The 17,266-nt window shown below is 43.5% G+C and overlaps 1 protein-coding gene across 1 annotated transcript in view; it reads left to right on the forward strand.

Moving 5' to 3' along the window:
* CALCOCO1 (calcium binding and coiled-coil domain 1) overlaps nt 1–17,266 on the forward strand; it is a 167,075-nt gene that overhangs the window by 95,040 nt on the left and 54,769 nt on the right. The window contains exons 9-10 of the mRNA XM_029595193.1: nt 1,781–2,035; nt 4,558–4,683. Coding sequence (XP_029451053.1) covers nt 1,781–2,035; nt 4,558–4,683 — 381 coding nt within the window. The remainder of the gene's footprint in view (nt 1–1,780; nt 2,036–4,557; nt 4,684–17,266) is intronic.

A 17,266-nucleotide genomic window follows, 5' to 3' on the forward strand; every position in this document is an offset into this window, starting at 1 on the left:
TCATTGAGAGTTTAGATTACAGGGTCACTGTATAACATTACTAAAGGAACCCACAGCTCCTGTATTCATAAACTACTCAATGTTGCACAGCTAAGCTTAATCTGCCTGTCCTTTTCCCTTCAAGATAAGTGTTCAACAGACTTGTATATAGATCACTTTGGCTTTTCCCTAAAGTTAGTCTTTGGTAATCAAAATAAGACAGTCTCATTCTCAATAAACATAACCTTTAACTTAAATTCAGAATGGTTTTTCCAGTCAGTCTCAGTCTTCTGTTGTTGTTGCCGCTGCTGCCTCCATAGCTGGGGCTGGAAAGGAGCTGTTGGGAACTGCTTGCTCTCTTTGATCCCCCCTCTTAGTGTTACTGCAGACACCTCTTATACACTAAGGGACCGATGCAATACAGTGCGCTCAGACGGCAGAGTTAGGAAAACCGATCAGGTTCTCGTTAGCAAGGAGGCATGAGGGGGCAACCCCCTAATTTAAATATTGCATGCATGGCGCCTGGGGCGCATTAAGAAAGCGGGCGCTGACTGTTCAGTGCCCGCTTTCTACGCCCATTTATTGCATCGGCCCCTAAAGCAGCTACCAAAGGAAGTGTAACTAGCACACCCAAGGCTCATTCCATCCTGCTGGCGCTCACACAAAATCAGTCAACTAGGAATTCTGGGGATGTAGGCTGAAACCCAAGTGATCTCAGTTTCTCAGCCCTGGTATTCTTAGACAAGGAAAAGAAATCCTGCTTTTTTAAAGGCACAGTCCCTTTTCTACACAGGAACTATTACCAAATCATCACAGGAATACATGTTTGGATCTTTGTCTATCCCCCTATGCTTTAGAACAGAGACCATTGACCATTTTAGTAGCCACCCTCTGGACCCACTCCATCCTGTTTATATCCTTTAGAAGGTGCGATCTCCAGAATTGTACACAGTATTCCAAATAAGATCTCACCAGGGACTTATACAAGAGCAATATCACTTCCTTTCTTCTGCTGACCATACCTCTCTCTAAGAGATTTCTTCCCAGGAACTCCACTTCTGTCCTACACACAGCTCGAACAAATTAATAGTTGGAAGCCAATTACCCCAGTGTGCATGCAACAGTATATGGGACATTCCTCAGCAAATACAAGAAATAGAAAGTCTGCTGACTTATTAAACAGAAACATAAAATTGAGGTCTCATTCTTTTGCAGCTCCTTCAATGTGGACTACCTAGTTTTGAGAGTCAAATGTTTAAGTAACAATTTTTACATGGGTGGAACAAGACAAACACATACATGAACATGCATTATACTGCATTAGAAACAAATGCTTAGATTCAACAGTGGGAAGGCACAGGATGGAAGATATGTGGGGTGGAACGGTAATTCTAAAGAAAACCAGGTATTTGATAGGAAATCTTTTTGCTCAGATAGCAGCATATCATGAAGTGAGTATACTTTCTTTTCATAAAGTGTTTCACATGCAGACAATGTAGAAATAATATATATATTCCTATAGTCTATAAATCATATCTTGGTGCCACAGATGGAACAGAGAAAGGAGCAAGCCATCCCTCCACTGCAGAGGCAATAATGAGGTCACACATCTCTTAGCTGTATTGTATGACAAGCCCCTTCTGTATTGTGTTGGGACATGAGTGACGAATCTCTCTGCTGTATTGTGTGGTGTTTTGCAGATGGATCTCTGCCATATTGTATAATATTGTGTACTAATACATTTCTCTATTGGTATTCTGTTGAGCATTTACCCATCTCTTTGTTGTACTATGCTATGCAGCTGCAGGTAGATGCATTGACTGAGAAGCTCCGATCTACCCAGGACCAACTCTTGGCCAGTCAGCAGAAGGTGGTGCTGCTGGGAGAGGAACTAGCGAGTGCATCATCCATCCGAGACCGCACTATCTCTGACCTACACAAGAGTCGGCTGGAGACTGCTGAAGTCAATATCAAACTTGCAGACTTGACCCTAAAATGGAAGGAAGGGAAGGGGCAATGGTGCAAGGAGAAAGCAGTCCTAATGCAGAGCACAGAGGTACAGCAGTGCCAGGGAAGTTGTAGTGCTGGAAGGAGAGAATTCTATTAACAAATATCTGTGCTAAGAAATCAAAGAAAAGGGTTAATGGTGAAAAGAGAGGGCATCCCTAACACACAGCATGGCACAAGAGCAGTTACAGGGTAGCGAGAGGGAAGGGCTTCACTTTTATTTTGCATACTTTTCTAGAGCTGAAGTCTAAAGAAAGGTTTTTAATCAAATTGCCTATTATACATGGAGGAATTATAGTTAGAAATTCTATTTTTAGGTGTTTATAAATTGTACATTTAGGTGTTTAAACTTAGATTGGGCTTATATGAATATTAAGAACATAAGAAATTGCCATGCTGGGTCAGACCAAGGGTCCATCAAGCCCAGCATCCTGTTTCCAACAGAGGCCAAAACCAGGCCACAAGAACCTGGCAATTACCCAAACACTAAGAAGATCCCATGCTACTGATGCAATTAATAGCAGTGGCTATTCCCTAAGTAAACTTGATTAATAGCAGTTAATGGACTTCTCCTCCAAGAACTTATCCAAACTTTTTTTGAACCCAGCTACACTAACTGCACTAACCACATCCTCTGGCAACAAATTCCAGAGCTTAATTGTGCGTTGAGTGAAAAAGAATTTTCTCTGATTAGTCTTAAATGTGCTACTTGCTAACTTCATGGAATGCCCCCTAGTCCTTCTATTATCTGAAAGTGTAAATAACTGATTCACATCTACTCATTCAAGACCTCTCATGATCTTAAAGACCTCTATCATATCCCCCCTCAGCCGTCTCTTCTCCAAGCTGAATAGCCCTAACCTCTTCAGCCTTTCCTCACAGGGGAGCTGTTCCATCCCCTTTATCATTTTGGTTGCCCTTCTCTGTACCTTTACCATCGCAGCTATATCATTTTTGAGATGCGGCGACCAGAATTGTACACAGTATTCAAGGTGTGGTCTCACCATGGAGCGATACAGAGGCATTATGACATTTTCTGTTTTATTAACCATTCCCTTCCTAATAATTCCTGACATTCTGTTTTCTTTTTTGACTGCTGCAGCACACTGAGCCGACGATTTTAAAGTATTATCCACTATGATGCCTAGATCTTTTTCCTGGGTGGTAGTCCCTAATATGGAACCTAACATCGTGTAACTACAGCAAGGGTTATTTTTCCCTATGTGCAATACCTTGCACTTGTCCACATTAAATTTCATCTGCCATTGGATGCCCAATCTTCCAGTCTTGCAAGGTCCGCTTGTAATGTATAACAATCTGCTTGAGATTTAACTACTCTGAATAATTTTGTATCGTCCGCAAATTTGATAACCTCACTCGTATTCCTTTCCAGATCATTTATATATATATTGAAAAGCACCGGTCCAAGTACAGATCCCTGAGGCACTCCACTGTTAACCCTTTTCCAATGAGAAAATTAACCATTTAATCCTACTCTCTGTTTCCTGTCTTTTAAACAGTTTGTAATCCACGAAAAGACAACGCCTCCTATCCCAAGACTTTTTAGTTTTCTTAGAAGCCTCTCACGGCCTAGTACTAGGCAGTGTTTGGATTTTGGATTCTTTTCAATTTAATTACCTGCCTTGTCAAATCTTTGCTCAAGACAAGTTACAGTTCATGTAAGTAGGTAGGCCCCTGCTCAATATGGCTTGGAATCTCTGTTGGTACCTAAGGCAGTGGAGACTGGAGAGTGAAGTGACTTGTCCAAGGTCATAAGAAGCATCAGTGTATGAAGTGGAATTTGAATTGTGGTTCTCAGTCTTCTGCTGTAATCACTAGGCCATTCCTCCACTTACTGTAAAGTAAGAGAACTTAGATTTAATTCTATCCTTAGGAAGACCACTGTAGGGAGAGTAGTACAATAGCACACACTCCCTCACTACCACTTCACACCTGTAGGAGACATCATTCCAGCTAGTAATTGGCCAAAGAGCAGTGCCAAGTGGACCTTAATCTCTGTTAGGAAACCTTAAGAGGACCACCTATTTAGGGGTAACCAGCTGTTCTGCATTTAGAAGAACGACAGCCTATTTTAAATTTTTGATTAAAATAAAATAAAAACAAATCAAAAGTTTTTTTTACTCTCTTGCAAAAAAATCCAAGAATGATTAATAAACATATGAGTTGATTAATGCACATTTTACTCTGTTCAGCCCCATAGTCTTGAACAGCTCCTATGAGAGACAGACAGGCATATCAAAACTAATGGCATTTTTCAAATGTGCTAAAAATGTATTCAACCCTATGCATTTTACTCAGGCTGTATGACCTAGTCCTAATATCGATCTCATGCATGCTGACAATGGCCATCAAAGTATCTTTGGAAAGATAACATCATACCTGATAGCACCCCGATGAAATTTGGGTGGGGATGGAGTCTGCAGAAAAGCATTGCATGGCTTCTGCATATAAAAAGGACAACCTTGAAAAGGGGGAACTATAAGACATGATATCTAATGTTTGCCTTTTTGTTTATGGTGGTCTTCATTAGTGATACTGCCTCATTTTCAGGTGGAGAAGGATAAAATCCTGAAGCTAAGCGCAGAAGTGCTAAAGCTGGAAAATAGTCTTCAGGAGGAGAGAAACCAGATGCAAAAGTTGAACCACGAGCGCTCCCGGGAGAGGGATGCCAGCCTGGTAAGTGCCACCAGGAGCAGCTCCAAGTCAGGCTGTGGGAAAGAGGGGGGTGCCTGCTCTCTGCATCCTGGGGAGATGTTATTGACCTCTTGAGTCAAAAGATCCTCCACTTCATTTATTCTTAAGGAAGTGTCTGGGGCATTAGTCAAGATACTGGGGATTAGCATATGTTGATGAAGTGTGAGCAGCATCTGGACCTTGCAAGATGATTGCTAACCATTTGCTTACGTTTCATCAACGGTCATCCAACATCATCCAGATACGCTGGACTATGAAGTCCAGGAGTGAATATAAAGACAACTAGGATGGCAAAATAAAGTAAAGGATCATTTTCCAACCAGATCAAAATGGCTGCCTGGCTGGTCAACTGGTTATTCAGCACTCTTACCTCAAATGTGAGGATCCTGCTGCTGCTGACAGCAATCATTTTGTGCCAGTGGCAGCTGTTCTAGTGAATTCATCTCATCCCACTCTCTAGTGGAAAGTAGGTGACAAGGTGATATTATCGATTACTCTGCAGCTGACAGCACAGGATGGATGGCCAGAGGTTCTTCAAATCCAACTTTCTTCCAAATGGATAAGAGCTATCTATATGGTAGTCCAGGAGAAGGCAACTCTCCCTCTCCATACAAATACACATAATGCATGTGCATACACACAGACACACTCTGCATCTGTTGGCCTGTTATTTATTTATTTAGTTTTCCATACTGGTATTCGAAACAACATCATATCGGTTAACAAAGAAAACAAATATAATAACAGTATAAAAATAAAATAGAGCATACACATCATACATAAAATATAAAAAAACAATGTTCATATAAAATTCAATAAAATACAAATAAAAGGCTCAATAAAATACTAAAAGAAAGCAAAAGAGGAAAATCAGTCTGGGAAGGCTTGCTGGAATAGCCAGGTCTGTTATGCAGCACAGTGAAAAATAATTCCTTTCAGACCTCAAATAGGGTGATCAGCTTTAATCACTTAATTGGCATTTTTCTTTACCTGTATCATGATGTCTACTCAACCATTTTTCTTTTCTGTCTATTTAGTATTGTAACAAGTGATGTGCTGCCAGTTTTTTAATGAGGGGCCCTCACTTGGGAATTATCATACAGCACAATGAAGCAAGAGTCATCTATTGTCCTAAAAATGTCTGATATCTATATATTCATACATAGATATTTTGATCTGTACAAGGAATGGTGCATCACACTGCTATAATAAATCAGCGCCATCCAGGATTAACAACACACAGGAACACTTTGCATACATATGATAGTGCTACAAATCTCAGTATAGGCACTAATTCACCTTTCCTACAGGTAGGTGCCATTCATTACATAAGCAAAAGGAGACATGAAGAGACCTATCTTATGAGTGATGCCTACCTAGAGGAGAGGAATATCAGCACCTACCTGGCAGTTTCTAGCACAGTTGTGGGTACCAGAAAATGCTGAGTAACTCCCTGCTTCTTGCACTTCATTTATGCTTCATTTTTTGCTCTCCTTCTTGTTCTTTCAGTTTCCTCACATCTGCCTTTACTCCTCATCTTCTCTGCAGAGGACTTGGTATTTCCTCCCAGTAATGGTGCAGAGTCATGAATTCTTCTACCTGCAGCATTATTTCTCCATCTCAGCTCGGTCTCTTTTGTGTGCATCTCTCCTTCCCCATCTCTCTTCCTGCTGTAACATTTGGCTGGTCGTGGGTTAGCCCCATGACTGGCCTCACTCACCCAGCCCCGGGTTGCTGTTGACACTGAAGACCATAGGATGCTATCGATGTGGCAGTACGCCGAGCATGCTGGACGCTGCCATGTCTCTCTCCCCTTAGGCACACACACACATGCTGAGTCTTAAAGATCCCACAATGGAAAGATAGTTATGGTGCACCCTGATGACATCACCAGAACCTGACTATTTAAAGGCCCAGTCTTGCAGTCCACTGATGCCTCAGGAACAGGTTCCGTGCCGTACCTTGCCAGCAGTGTATGTTGCTTCTTTTCCTAGCCTCGCTCCAGCCTGTTCCAGTCTTGCCTCATCTGTCTGTTCCAGCTTTGCCTTCTCCTTGTCCATCTCGCCCCTGCCTTGTCTTCTTCAGCGTTGCCTCGTCCAGCTCGCCCCTAACTTGCATCAGTCTTCGCCTTGCCTTGCTCTAGACTCTCCTGCCCGCCTTCATTTGACTGACCACCATGCTTGTCCTCTGCCTGGATCTAGACTTCGCCTGATCACCACCTATGTAGACCATTGCCTGGATCCTTACACTGCCTGTTCTCTGCCGGCCCTGACCTTGGCTTGGTTACTGACTTCACCTGTGGGATCTTCGCCTAAGTCCTGCTTTGAATCCAAGGGCTCAGCCTGCAGGGGAAGAGATTGATAACAGTGATGTCTAGCTCATGTCCCAGTCTGGGCAAGTCTGCCTACTTTTGGTGGGGGCCCAGCTGGTTTGCGAGCCAGGCAACACCAATCCCACCACAGCTAAAGGGTTCACACTCTATGACGCTTCCCTCCATTCTTCCTCTCCCAATTCCTCCATTGCTGTCTCTCCCTTCTTTGCTCTCTTTCTTCTTCTCCTTTCTTGCTTGCTCTCCTTTTTGATCTCTTCTTTCTCCATTGGCATGCAGGCATGAATTAGGCATTAATCATGGAGGTGACGACATCTGATGGTACTGGCACAGAGAGAGACCCGGCTCTCTGAGCTCAGCAAAGATTTAGCATTCGTAGGAGTTCCCGCACGCTGCCTTGTGAGCCCCTGAATCTTTCTTCCAGATACTGCATGAATTTGTCCCAGTCTCTCTCTTACATTTTTTCAACTTTTGACCTTGTGCCTTGCTGCTGCCTTGGCAGCCCCTCAAACAGAACTTTTCAGTTCTAACAAAAAAAAAAAAATTTAAGAAAAGTCAAGGCCAAGAAGCCCATGCCCAATGGTTTCAAGGCCTGTATGTGTAAGCGCTGGATGTCTATTACAAATATACATGTTGTCTGCTATCATTACCTAGGCCTGGACCACAACTCTTCCAAATGCTACAGCTGTGGTTTGATGTCCTCTAGGGCGCAGCAGCATCGCATTTGGAAGATGGAGGCCCTAAGAAAGGGATCGGTGAGCAAGAGCTCCAAGTGTTGGCACAAGGCTGGACAGTGTAGCTACTCTTTATTTAAGTGTGAGGCATCATCGGGCTCTTGACACTGGATGTTGAAGTGGGAATCCTCCTCATCTTGATCCTGAAAGCCCGAAAAGGCTCCCCTACACTGTGGCACTTGTTTCTGGATTCCCGTTCAGGTCAGGGGTTGAGCATGGTATGGAAGTTTTCAGCGCTGGACAAGGCACCAAGAAGAGTGTCTAAATGACTCAAGGGACTCCTTCCAGGGTTGTTCCCTTGGAGCCAAAGAAAAAGTCAGTACTGTTGGCATAGGGCTTGCCGCAGCAGGCCCCTCTTCAGTGCCCAGTTGTGTGATAGATTTGTCAACCCTTCATGCTTCATGATGTGGAAGATTCATGGTGCCAAATAATTTGCTTTACCTGGACCTGAGGCTGACTATGGTGCCATCTATTTCCTCGGCACGGAACTTGCACTCTAAGGCAAGGTTATATTCAGCAAGCATGCCAAGGTACCATCAGTTGTATCAGAGCAGAGCATTATGGCAAGTAAGCTCAGGAGTCTAGCTGCTGAGGCTAGAGTGCAGCAGGAGATTCCGGGGCACCATTCGAGGACTTAGGCACCATTACATGGGACATATCAACATAACTAGCATAGAGCACCTTGAAGCCAGCCACAACAGAGGCAGCCACTACAGTGCATAGTTCCTCCATGACTACAGACTGCCTTTGGTGATGATGATGAACCAATGTGGGTTTCTAAAGAGGATGGTTGCTCTTCTTACTGCAGGGCAGAGGGTTTCCAGGCCTACAGGAGCCCAACTGTTGGAACTAGTGAATTTATTTGCATCCTTAAGCCCTGGAGATCAGAGAGGGAAATTAGAACCTCTCCCATTCTAAATGAAGGAATTTATTCACATAGTGAGGCTGCCCAAAGTCCTATACCAGTGTAGGCCTTTCCTCAAGAGTTTCCAGAGTTAGGATTAAGCCTTCACCATGAGGTGGTGGACTCTTCTCATCTAGGTGAGTCCCCTATCAAGTAGGAAAGGGATGCAGTGGACTCTGTCCATTCTGAGTTCTTACCAGATATTTCTTCCTCAGAATAGCATAAGCTTCCTCCTGAATTTCCCTCATTCTCTTCGGGGTCATGTCTTAGTGTTCCCCAGTGGTTGGGAGATCCCCTACCTGACTTGCCTCAGCATACTTCTCCTTTAGAGGATCTCTGCTACTCCAATTGCCATCCATCAGCATTGGGAGAAAAACCCCAAAAACATATGTCTTGGGGCTTATTCAGTTTCTTTAACCTCCAGAGGATTCTGCAGCTATCCCAGTTCACAAGCTCCTTCAGGACCTCCAGATTAGGATGTGAAAAACACTGATGATATGCCTGCTGGTGGCCTGGAAACCGGATGTAAAATACAGGGTCCAAGCTTTCCCAGGTTTTGGGGTCATTCAACTTCTACCACTCGGTAGTTGTGGAGTTAGTGTTGAAATATGCTAAGTGTACTTGTGATCATTCCAAAAAGTTTTCCAGGCATCCAGAGCTTACCAACTGTACATAATGCAGTTTCTGTATAAATGCATGTATAAAGCCTCTGATGGATTTGGCAGATTCATAGCAGGCAGACTTCCACTGAGCAGGGGAGGAATGTGAGAGCACCTGATCCTTTCTGCTTATGAAGCCTTTTTATACTGCATTGAGGATTTTGATTGCTTCTATAGGAGCCTGATGGCTCACATGGCTACAAGCAAGTGGCCTCCAAGAGGATGTATATGATTGTCTAGCTATTGGATGTAACCTGTATAGGGGGTAATTTAATCAGTAACAATATTCAAAACATAGTGGCTTATCAGCTGCAGCGGGGGACCAACTGGCTCCCTCCTGACACCAGCATTTTTCTTACAAGCATCCATTCTTTCAAAGATGGCCCTTCTGCTCAGAGAATTCAGGTTATAGGAGCCTGGATAGACTTGCTTCAGGAGAAAGCATTTCTCTCTGTTGAAAGAACTGCTTTGCTGAGGGAACTGATAAGGTCTGTCCTTTAACAGGAAAAATCATCAGCAAGGGCCATCCTGATCCTCCTTGGACACATCACTGCTGTGGTGCATAAGTTTCCTCTGACTCCTCTGCATATATGGGGCCTTCACTGAAGCCTTCAGAACCAGTGGGAACAACTCTATCAAGGTTCATCAAGTGAGAGCCATGGCAACTTCAATGGCTCATCTCAGAGCTACTGCTATTGAAGACATTTGCAAAGTTGCTACTTGGTTATCTGATCACACCTTCGGATCCCACTATTGTTTGGACAGCATGTCCGAAGAAGACAGCCTGTTCACCCAGTAGTCTATTTCCACCTAGTGAAATCAGGTTGTCCTTAAGTGCTTCTGCAGTACAACCCTCAGTTTGGGACTCCCCATGCATAATGGCTAATTCATGCCTGCTTGTCAATGGAAAAAGCAAGTTTGCTTACCTGTAGACAGAAGAATGAAAGCCATTCTTAATATCTGCCCGCCTCACTGAAGAGTTGACTACCTAGCTGAAGCTAAGCTCTGGAAGAAACTGAGGGGCTCATGAAGCAGCCTGCATGAACGGAAAGCCCCAAATGTGATCACTAAAGTCTTTACTAAACTGTAAGAGCTGAGTCTGTCATTGTGGATGAATATTAAAATGGAAACCTTCTCACATAATTCCTCTTTGGAAATACTAGTAATTTCTGCCACTAGTTTATCATTATGCTTAGTTTATGCTCCCCCAAAATTACTTGCTAATAATTTATCACCCTTTTTTGAATTGCTAATGCTCTCCAAGACTGATATATAATCATTCTTGGAGACTTTAACTTTAACTTACAAATTGACATCTCTCCTCCTCTCCCTTGCTGTACTTTATTTCTTGATATTATGGATTCACTTGGTTGGAGTCAATTAATTTCTGAACCTACCCACAAACTAGGCCACACCCTAGACCTTGTTTTCATTAACAAGTCCCTTTCTCAGTCTGCTGTCTCTTCCTTAACAGTTAGTCAAGTTCCATGGTCTGACCATTTTTTGATTCAATTCAGTACTGCAAACAACTCATTCATCACTCTTCAGAGCACTGCCAATCATGTTAAACGTAATAAAATTGAATATGATATTTTTTTCTTCCACTATTACGTTAGCCAGATCATCAATGTCTTTTCTTAACATTTCTGAATCTATCACCAAATAGGACAATATACTTCTTTCAATTCTTAATACATAGGCTCTAATTAGATCCTTTTCCTCAGAGTCCTTTAAACCTTAGCCATGGATGTCTTCTGAGGTTAAATCTGCTCGCCCAATGTTGAGAAAATCAGAACGTGCTTGACGTAAACACCCCTCCTCTCTTCTTGACAAGCCTTCAGAGCATGCTTAAAGACTTATCAAACCTGTATCTTGAAAGCTAAGAAAAGGTACTTTTTGAATTTAATCAGTAATGCTAGTTATGACCCTAAAGCTTTGTTCAACATCGTTAAATGTCTCACCAATTCAACACCACCGAATCCGCTATCCTCTAACAACCTCTTTGCGGATTCTTTTCTCAAATTTTTCAACTTAAAGATTGAAAAATTATGACCCAATTTTGTCAATATTCCCAAATGGTACTTAGGAGAAGTTGTCTCCATAATACCTGCCTAGTCTGACTGATTAAATATCATCAACGGAGGTCCCTGACCTCATTGCTAAATCTAATATCACCATCTGTCCAAAAGCTCTTTGTTCATCTGCTGTGTTTAAAGCTGCTGAAGATTCGATAGCTCCTCTCTTTACACGTTTAATTAATTTGTCTTTAAATGAAGGTACTGTCCCTAACAGTTGTCCTCTGCTGAAAAAAAACAATCTTGACTCCTCTGATCTGTCCAATTATAGGCCAATCTTATCATTACCCTTTTTCTCAAAAATTCTCGAAGCTTCAGCATTGACTCAGTTTGAGGTTCTCTGTACTCAACAGTTTGGATTTTGTCCAAACTCTTACAGAACTCTTACTTCTTTCTTTAACTGACACCATTAGAAGAGGTATTATTAATGGCCTTCACTACATATTAGTCTCTCTCGATACTTCCTCAGCTTTTGACACTGTGGATCACAACATACTATTCTTTTGTTTACAAGAAAGCTGGTTTATCTGGTACAGTACCCAACTGGTTCCTTTCTTATTTATCTAATCGCTTTCAACAAGTAAAAATGTATACTGACGTCTCACATGTTTCTCAGATTAAAACTGGAGTTCCTCAAGGCTCCGCTCTCTCTTCACTACTGTTCAACATTTACTTAGCACCCCTCTGTAAAATTCTTTCAAATTTGACAAACACAAACTATATGCAGATGACATTCAATTTCTCGTTCTTATTCGCTCATCTTGGGATGATACTTTAAGTCACATCAGTATTTGCTTTTCTTCTATTAAATCATGGCTGGAACACAATAAATTAATACTAAATATGTCAAAAACTGAATTTCTTGCTCTCTACAATCCCTACTCTCTAGTCTCTGAAACGACTATATGCTTTAACTCCGCTCTTTTTACAATAAGTAATCAGGTCAAAAGTTTAGGTATTATCCTAGACAGCACTCTCTCATTGAAGCCTCAAATCAAACATGTTTTAAGACAAGGTTTCTTTAGACTTCGTCTATTGGCTGGTCTCAAGAAACTTCTCTTTCCATTTGAATTTCGTACAGTGCTCCAGGTCTCTGTTTTTCCTATCATTGATTATTGCAATGCTCTTTATATGGGTCCCCCGTTCTTATTTATTTTTATTTATTTATCACAGTTTTCTATATCGGTGTATGGACTTAACCTTCACATCGGTTTACAATCTTGTAACAGTAAAACCAAATAAAATATACATACATCATAAAATCAAAAAACCAAAGTTACATTTTCTTATACATAAAATATATTTAAGAACTCTGAAGAGCAAATTTACGCCTGCTTCTTCTTTTGTGCATTGCATAAACATAATTCATAGCTTGCTTAGCTGTTACTCTCATTAAAGGCCTGTTTAAATAGCCAAGTTTTCAATAGTTCTCAACTTTACGGCCCATTCAACTACTCATTAACTCAGCTGCATGGCTTCTGTCTGAAAATAGGAGGGGGATTTTGGGGGGTACTTCTTATTTTTCCCCGGAATTTGTGCTTTTATTGCCCAAAGGGTATCTGGCCAGTAGGTCCAAGAGGAGTTCTTCCCCCAGGTGCAGGCTTTCTCAGGGACCACCTAATAAGGTGCCTAGGCACTCAGAGATGGTGGGGGCCACAAAGATCTGGAAAGTCAAAGGTCCAGTGGTGCGGAGTACACAGATGACCTTTCATCGGGGGAATCTGACCAGGGGGTGCCCTCGGGGGATGGGCTTCATGGTGTCCCCCCCCTCCCCCCTCCTAACAGTGGTCAGGATCAAGAGGAAGAGCTGGGGAAGATTCCTGCTATGGAAGGGGATGATCCTAAGGTCGTTCGCTTATTTCAAAGAGAAGAGCTGGGCCCTATGATCCTGCATATCCTGGCGGAGCTGGGAATAGCAGTTCTGCAGGAGAAGCTGGAACAGGACGCGGTAGATCCGGTCATGGCGGGTTTATGTAGCCTGGCCATGACTTTTCCTTTCCATAGGATGGTTAAGCAATTGATGACCTGGGAGTGGGATATCCCTGAGACAGGTCTCAAAGATAGTAGGGCTATGGACAAACTTTATCCCGTGCCTGAGGAGCTCTTGAGGGTGCCGAAGGTGGATGCTTCCATGTCGGCAGTCAAAAAGAGAACTACCATCCCAGTAGCTGGCTCAGCAGCTTTGAAGCATCTCCAGGATAGGAAGCTTGAGGTGCACCTCGAAGATTTTTGAGGTTTCTGCCCTGGGCATCTGAGCTGCAGTGTGCAGCAGCTTTATGCTTCGAGCAAGCCTGAGATGGGTGTAGTAGTTACAAAGTGCCAGAGATTTCTCGCCCCAAGAACCTGAGCAGGCAGAACCCTTAGAGGCAGCAGTGGTTTATGGGACAGATGCCTTATATGATCTTATTCGCACCTCTTCTAGGACAATGATGTCTGTAGTCTCGGCGAGGAGACTCTTGTGGTTGTGAAATTGGTCAGTGGATGTTTTGTCAAAGGCTCAGCTTGGAGCATTCCCCTTTAAAGGCAGGCTCCTTTTTGGAGAAGACTTTGAATAACTGAAAAAACAGCTTGGAGATAATAAGGTGCACAAACCTAAGCGGGCCAAACGTTTTCTGCATGTTTGCTCTCGCTTTCAAGGTCAAAGGTGATTCCGTCAGAGCAGGGCTTCGGGCACAGGCTAGAGACAAACCTCGGGGAGGTCTCAGTCCTGGTCCCAGTCCTTTTGTGGACACAGAGCAAACTGAGACGCTGCTGGCCAAGGGCCCAGCAGAGCCAAATCCATGCAATGAAGTGAGGCCGACCCTCTCCTTGGTCCCAGCCATCGGGAGTCGGTTGACTCTTTTTTTTTTTTTTTTTTACGAGGAGGGGTCAAAATCACCTTGGACAAGTGGGTTCTAAGTGTGATAGAAAGAGGCTATGCTTTAGAATTTGCTCGTCCTCTAAGAAACCTTTTCATGGTATCTCCCTGTGTTTCGCCAAGGAAGAAACTGATTGTTCAAGAGACCATCCATAGACTGAGGATGCTGGGGGCCATTGTTTCCATTCCCTGGGAGGAGCGGGGGACAGGGCATTATTCCATTTATTTTGTGGTGCCAAAGAAGGAAGGAACTTTCCATCCAATTCTGGACTTGAAAAAGGTGAACGTAGCTCTCAAAGTTCCTTGTTTCCGGATGGAGACACTCAGGTCTGTCATAGCAGCGATGCACAGCGATGCTTGGCTTCCTAGATTTGACGGAGGTGTATTTACATATTGGGATCCACCGGAATCATCAGTGGATAGCAGTGGACGGCCCCATGAGGTTGGGCCATCTATCAAATCTTCTTCGGCAAGGCCCAGTATTTTTAGATCAAATGGATCGCTTTTGTCTAGTGGATTGGTTTTTGAAAGGAGGCAAACTGAGGAAGAAAGGTTATCCAGAAGACGTTATTTCCACTCTGCTACAAGCTTGTGAGACCTCTACTTCCTTGACGTATGTCCGGGTTTGGAGAGTCTTCGAGTCTTGGTGTACTGAGTAGGGGGTTATTCCTCAGCAAGCATCGGTGGTGCAGATTCTGGACTTTTTACAGAGAGGCCTAGCCTGAGAGTGCAGGCGTTGGCCTTGGGCTGCCTGCGGGGCAAGATTCATGGAGCAACTCTGGCTGCGCATCCAGATGTGGGGCGTTTTCTTCGCGGCGCAAAGCATTTGAACCCTCCTGTTCATAAGGTGTGTCCTTCTTGGAGCCTTAATTTGGTCCTCATGGGTATGTGTGAAGTGCCATTTGAGCCTCTTAAGAGGGCCACCATAAAAGATCCGACTCTCAAAGTAGTTTTTTTGGTAGCGATTTGTTCAGTCAGAAGGGTGCCTGAGCTTCAAGCCCTGTCATCAGGGAACCCTTTTTGCGGATTTCAGACTGCGGAGTTTCGCTCAGGATGGTTCTGTCCTTTCTGCCGAAGGTGGTTTCAGCGTTCTACTTAAGTCAGTCAGTGGAGCTTCCGGCCTCATTCTAAGGAATTGAGACGTCTGGTTGTCAGAAGGGCTTTGTTGTGGTATCTAGAGGTCACTAACAGTTTCCAGTTGTCGGATCACCTTTTTATGCTATTGAGTGGTGCTGAAAAGGGTCAGAGAGCGTCAAAGGCCACTATAGCACGTTGGTTGAAGGAGGCTATTGGTTCCACTTATATCTGTCATGGTCATCCTGTCCCAGAGGGGTTAAGGGCTCATACGACCTTTTCGTAGGCAGCCTCTTGGGCAGAGTGCCAACTGGTTTTGCTGCAAGAGATTTGCAGGGTGGTTACTTGGAAGTCTTTACATACCTTTGCCAGACACTACTGATTGGGCATCCAGGCCCTGGATGTCGACCATTTTAGTAAAAGTGTTCTTCGAGCAGGACTCTCGCAGTCTCACACAGGTTAGGGAAGCTTTGGTACATCCCAGGAGCCTGGACTGATATGGGTACATACAGGGAAAGGAAAATTGGTTCTTATCTGCTAATTTTCGTTCCTGTAATACCACAGATCAGTCCAGAGTCCCGCCCGGTGGGGGAAATGGGTTATGGAGACTCCGCTCAATCTGTATAATTTAATAACTCTGATTAAATCTGAAAAATGGCACAGGTTTCTCATTAGTCTTTTTAAGACGTATTCTAAATTTAATTATATTTCTTAATTGCTAATTTCCTTGTCCTCTGCTCGTTCAGGGGGATATAGTAGAGTTAATAGGTTTCAAGTTTTTGTTAAGTATTTTCTGCTTGGGTACTGTTTAATGCTGAAGAGATGCAGGTGGTACACTGGGTTAAGAGGCGGTGCCTGCAAAACTTTCTCTGTCTCCATGTGTTGGAAGGGAGGCAAAACCCAGGAGTCTGGCCTGGTCCTGGTACTACAGGAATGAAAATTAGCAGGTAAGAACCAATTTTCCTTTAGTGGGTGTAAAGATATAGTTAGACTTAGGGAAATATGCTTATTCAGGGGCTTATGTCATCAGCATAATTGGGACTGGGAAGAGGTTTATTTACTGGAGTAGACTTGGTAACAAATGTAGAGGGCTTTTTCACTTTACCCTAGACTAGTCTTTCTCAAGCTGGTTCTGGAGTACCACCCAAGCCAGTCTGGTTAGGCACAATGAATATGCATGAGAGTATGTGAATGTGGTAAAAATAAATATAAAATTATTTACCTACCGGGGAGGGGGGGGGGACTGTGCTATTGCCCGGGCTGTGTCCTGGCTCTGTGGTAGTGATGAGGGGCTATAGTAAGCCCAATGTTATGCTGGGGCCCTGAAGCATAAAAAGAATTGGCACAATTAAAAAAATATATATAATTGGGAGCCTAGGAGGACTGGAGGGCTCTGGGGGCCTGGGGAACATAGCCGCAAGTTAAAACAATTTTTTTTTATAAGGCCTGGAGGGAGAGACAGCATCATGATCCCAGCGTCTTTGAGCTGTGATTAAAAAATGAAAGCGGTGGTCTGCCTTGAAGGAGAGAAGTGCTGCAGAAGCCTGGAGAGCTTCTCGTGGCAAGAGAATGTGGTCACAGTGAGGCAGGAGCCGGAGTGAGCGGCTGATAAGGCTGCCGTTTGATGCTCCCACTCCCCCTGAAGTGAGCAGGGCTGCGGTGGTGTTTGCGATCAGCTGATTTCACATCAGCTGTGCATCACTGTGTGGCTGAAGGCAGCCATTGCATTGGAGGTGGTACACGATGCTGGGGGCCTTAAACGCGATACAGGTATTCAGAAGTTAGCTAGCTAAATGAATATTTGGGTACTTATCCAGCTAAATTCTAGCCCGCTAATAAGATAACTGGCTAGAATTTAGCTGGCTAAGTTAGGGAAGTAACTGAGAGGGGTTAAGTTAGCCAGCTAACTCCAATATTCAGAGTTAGCTGGATG

The sequence above is a fragment of the Rhinatrema bivittatum genome, chromosome 3, assembly GCF_901001135.1.
Source record: "Rhinatrema bivittatum chromosome 3, aRhiBiv1.1, whole genome shotgun sequence".
Taxonomy (NCBI): Eukaryota; Metazoa; Chordata; class Amphibia; order Gymnophiona; family Rhinatrematidae; genus Rhinatrema; species Rhinatrema bivittatum.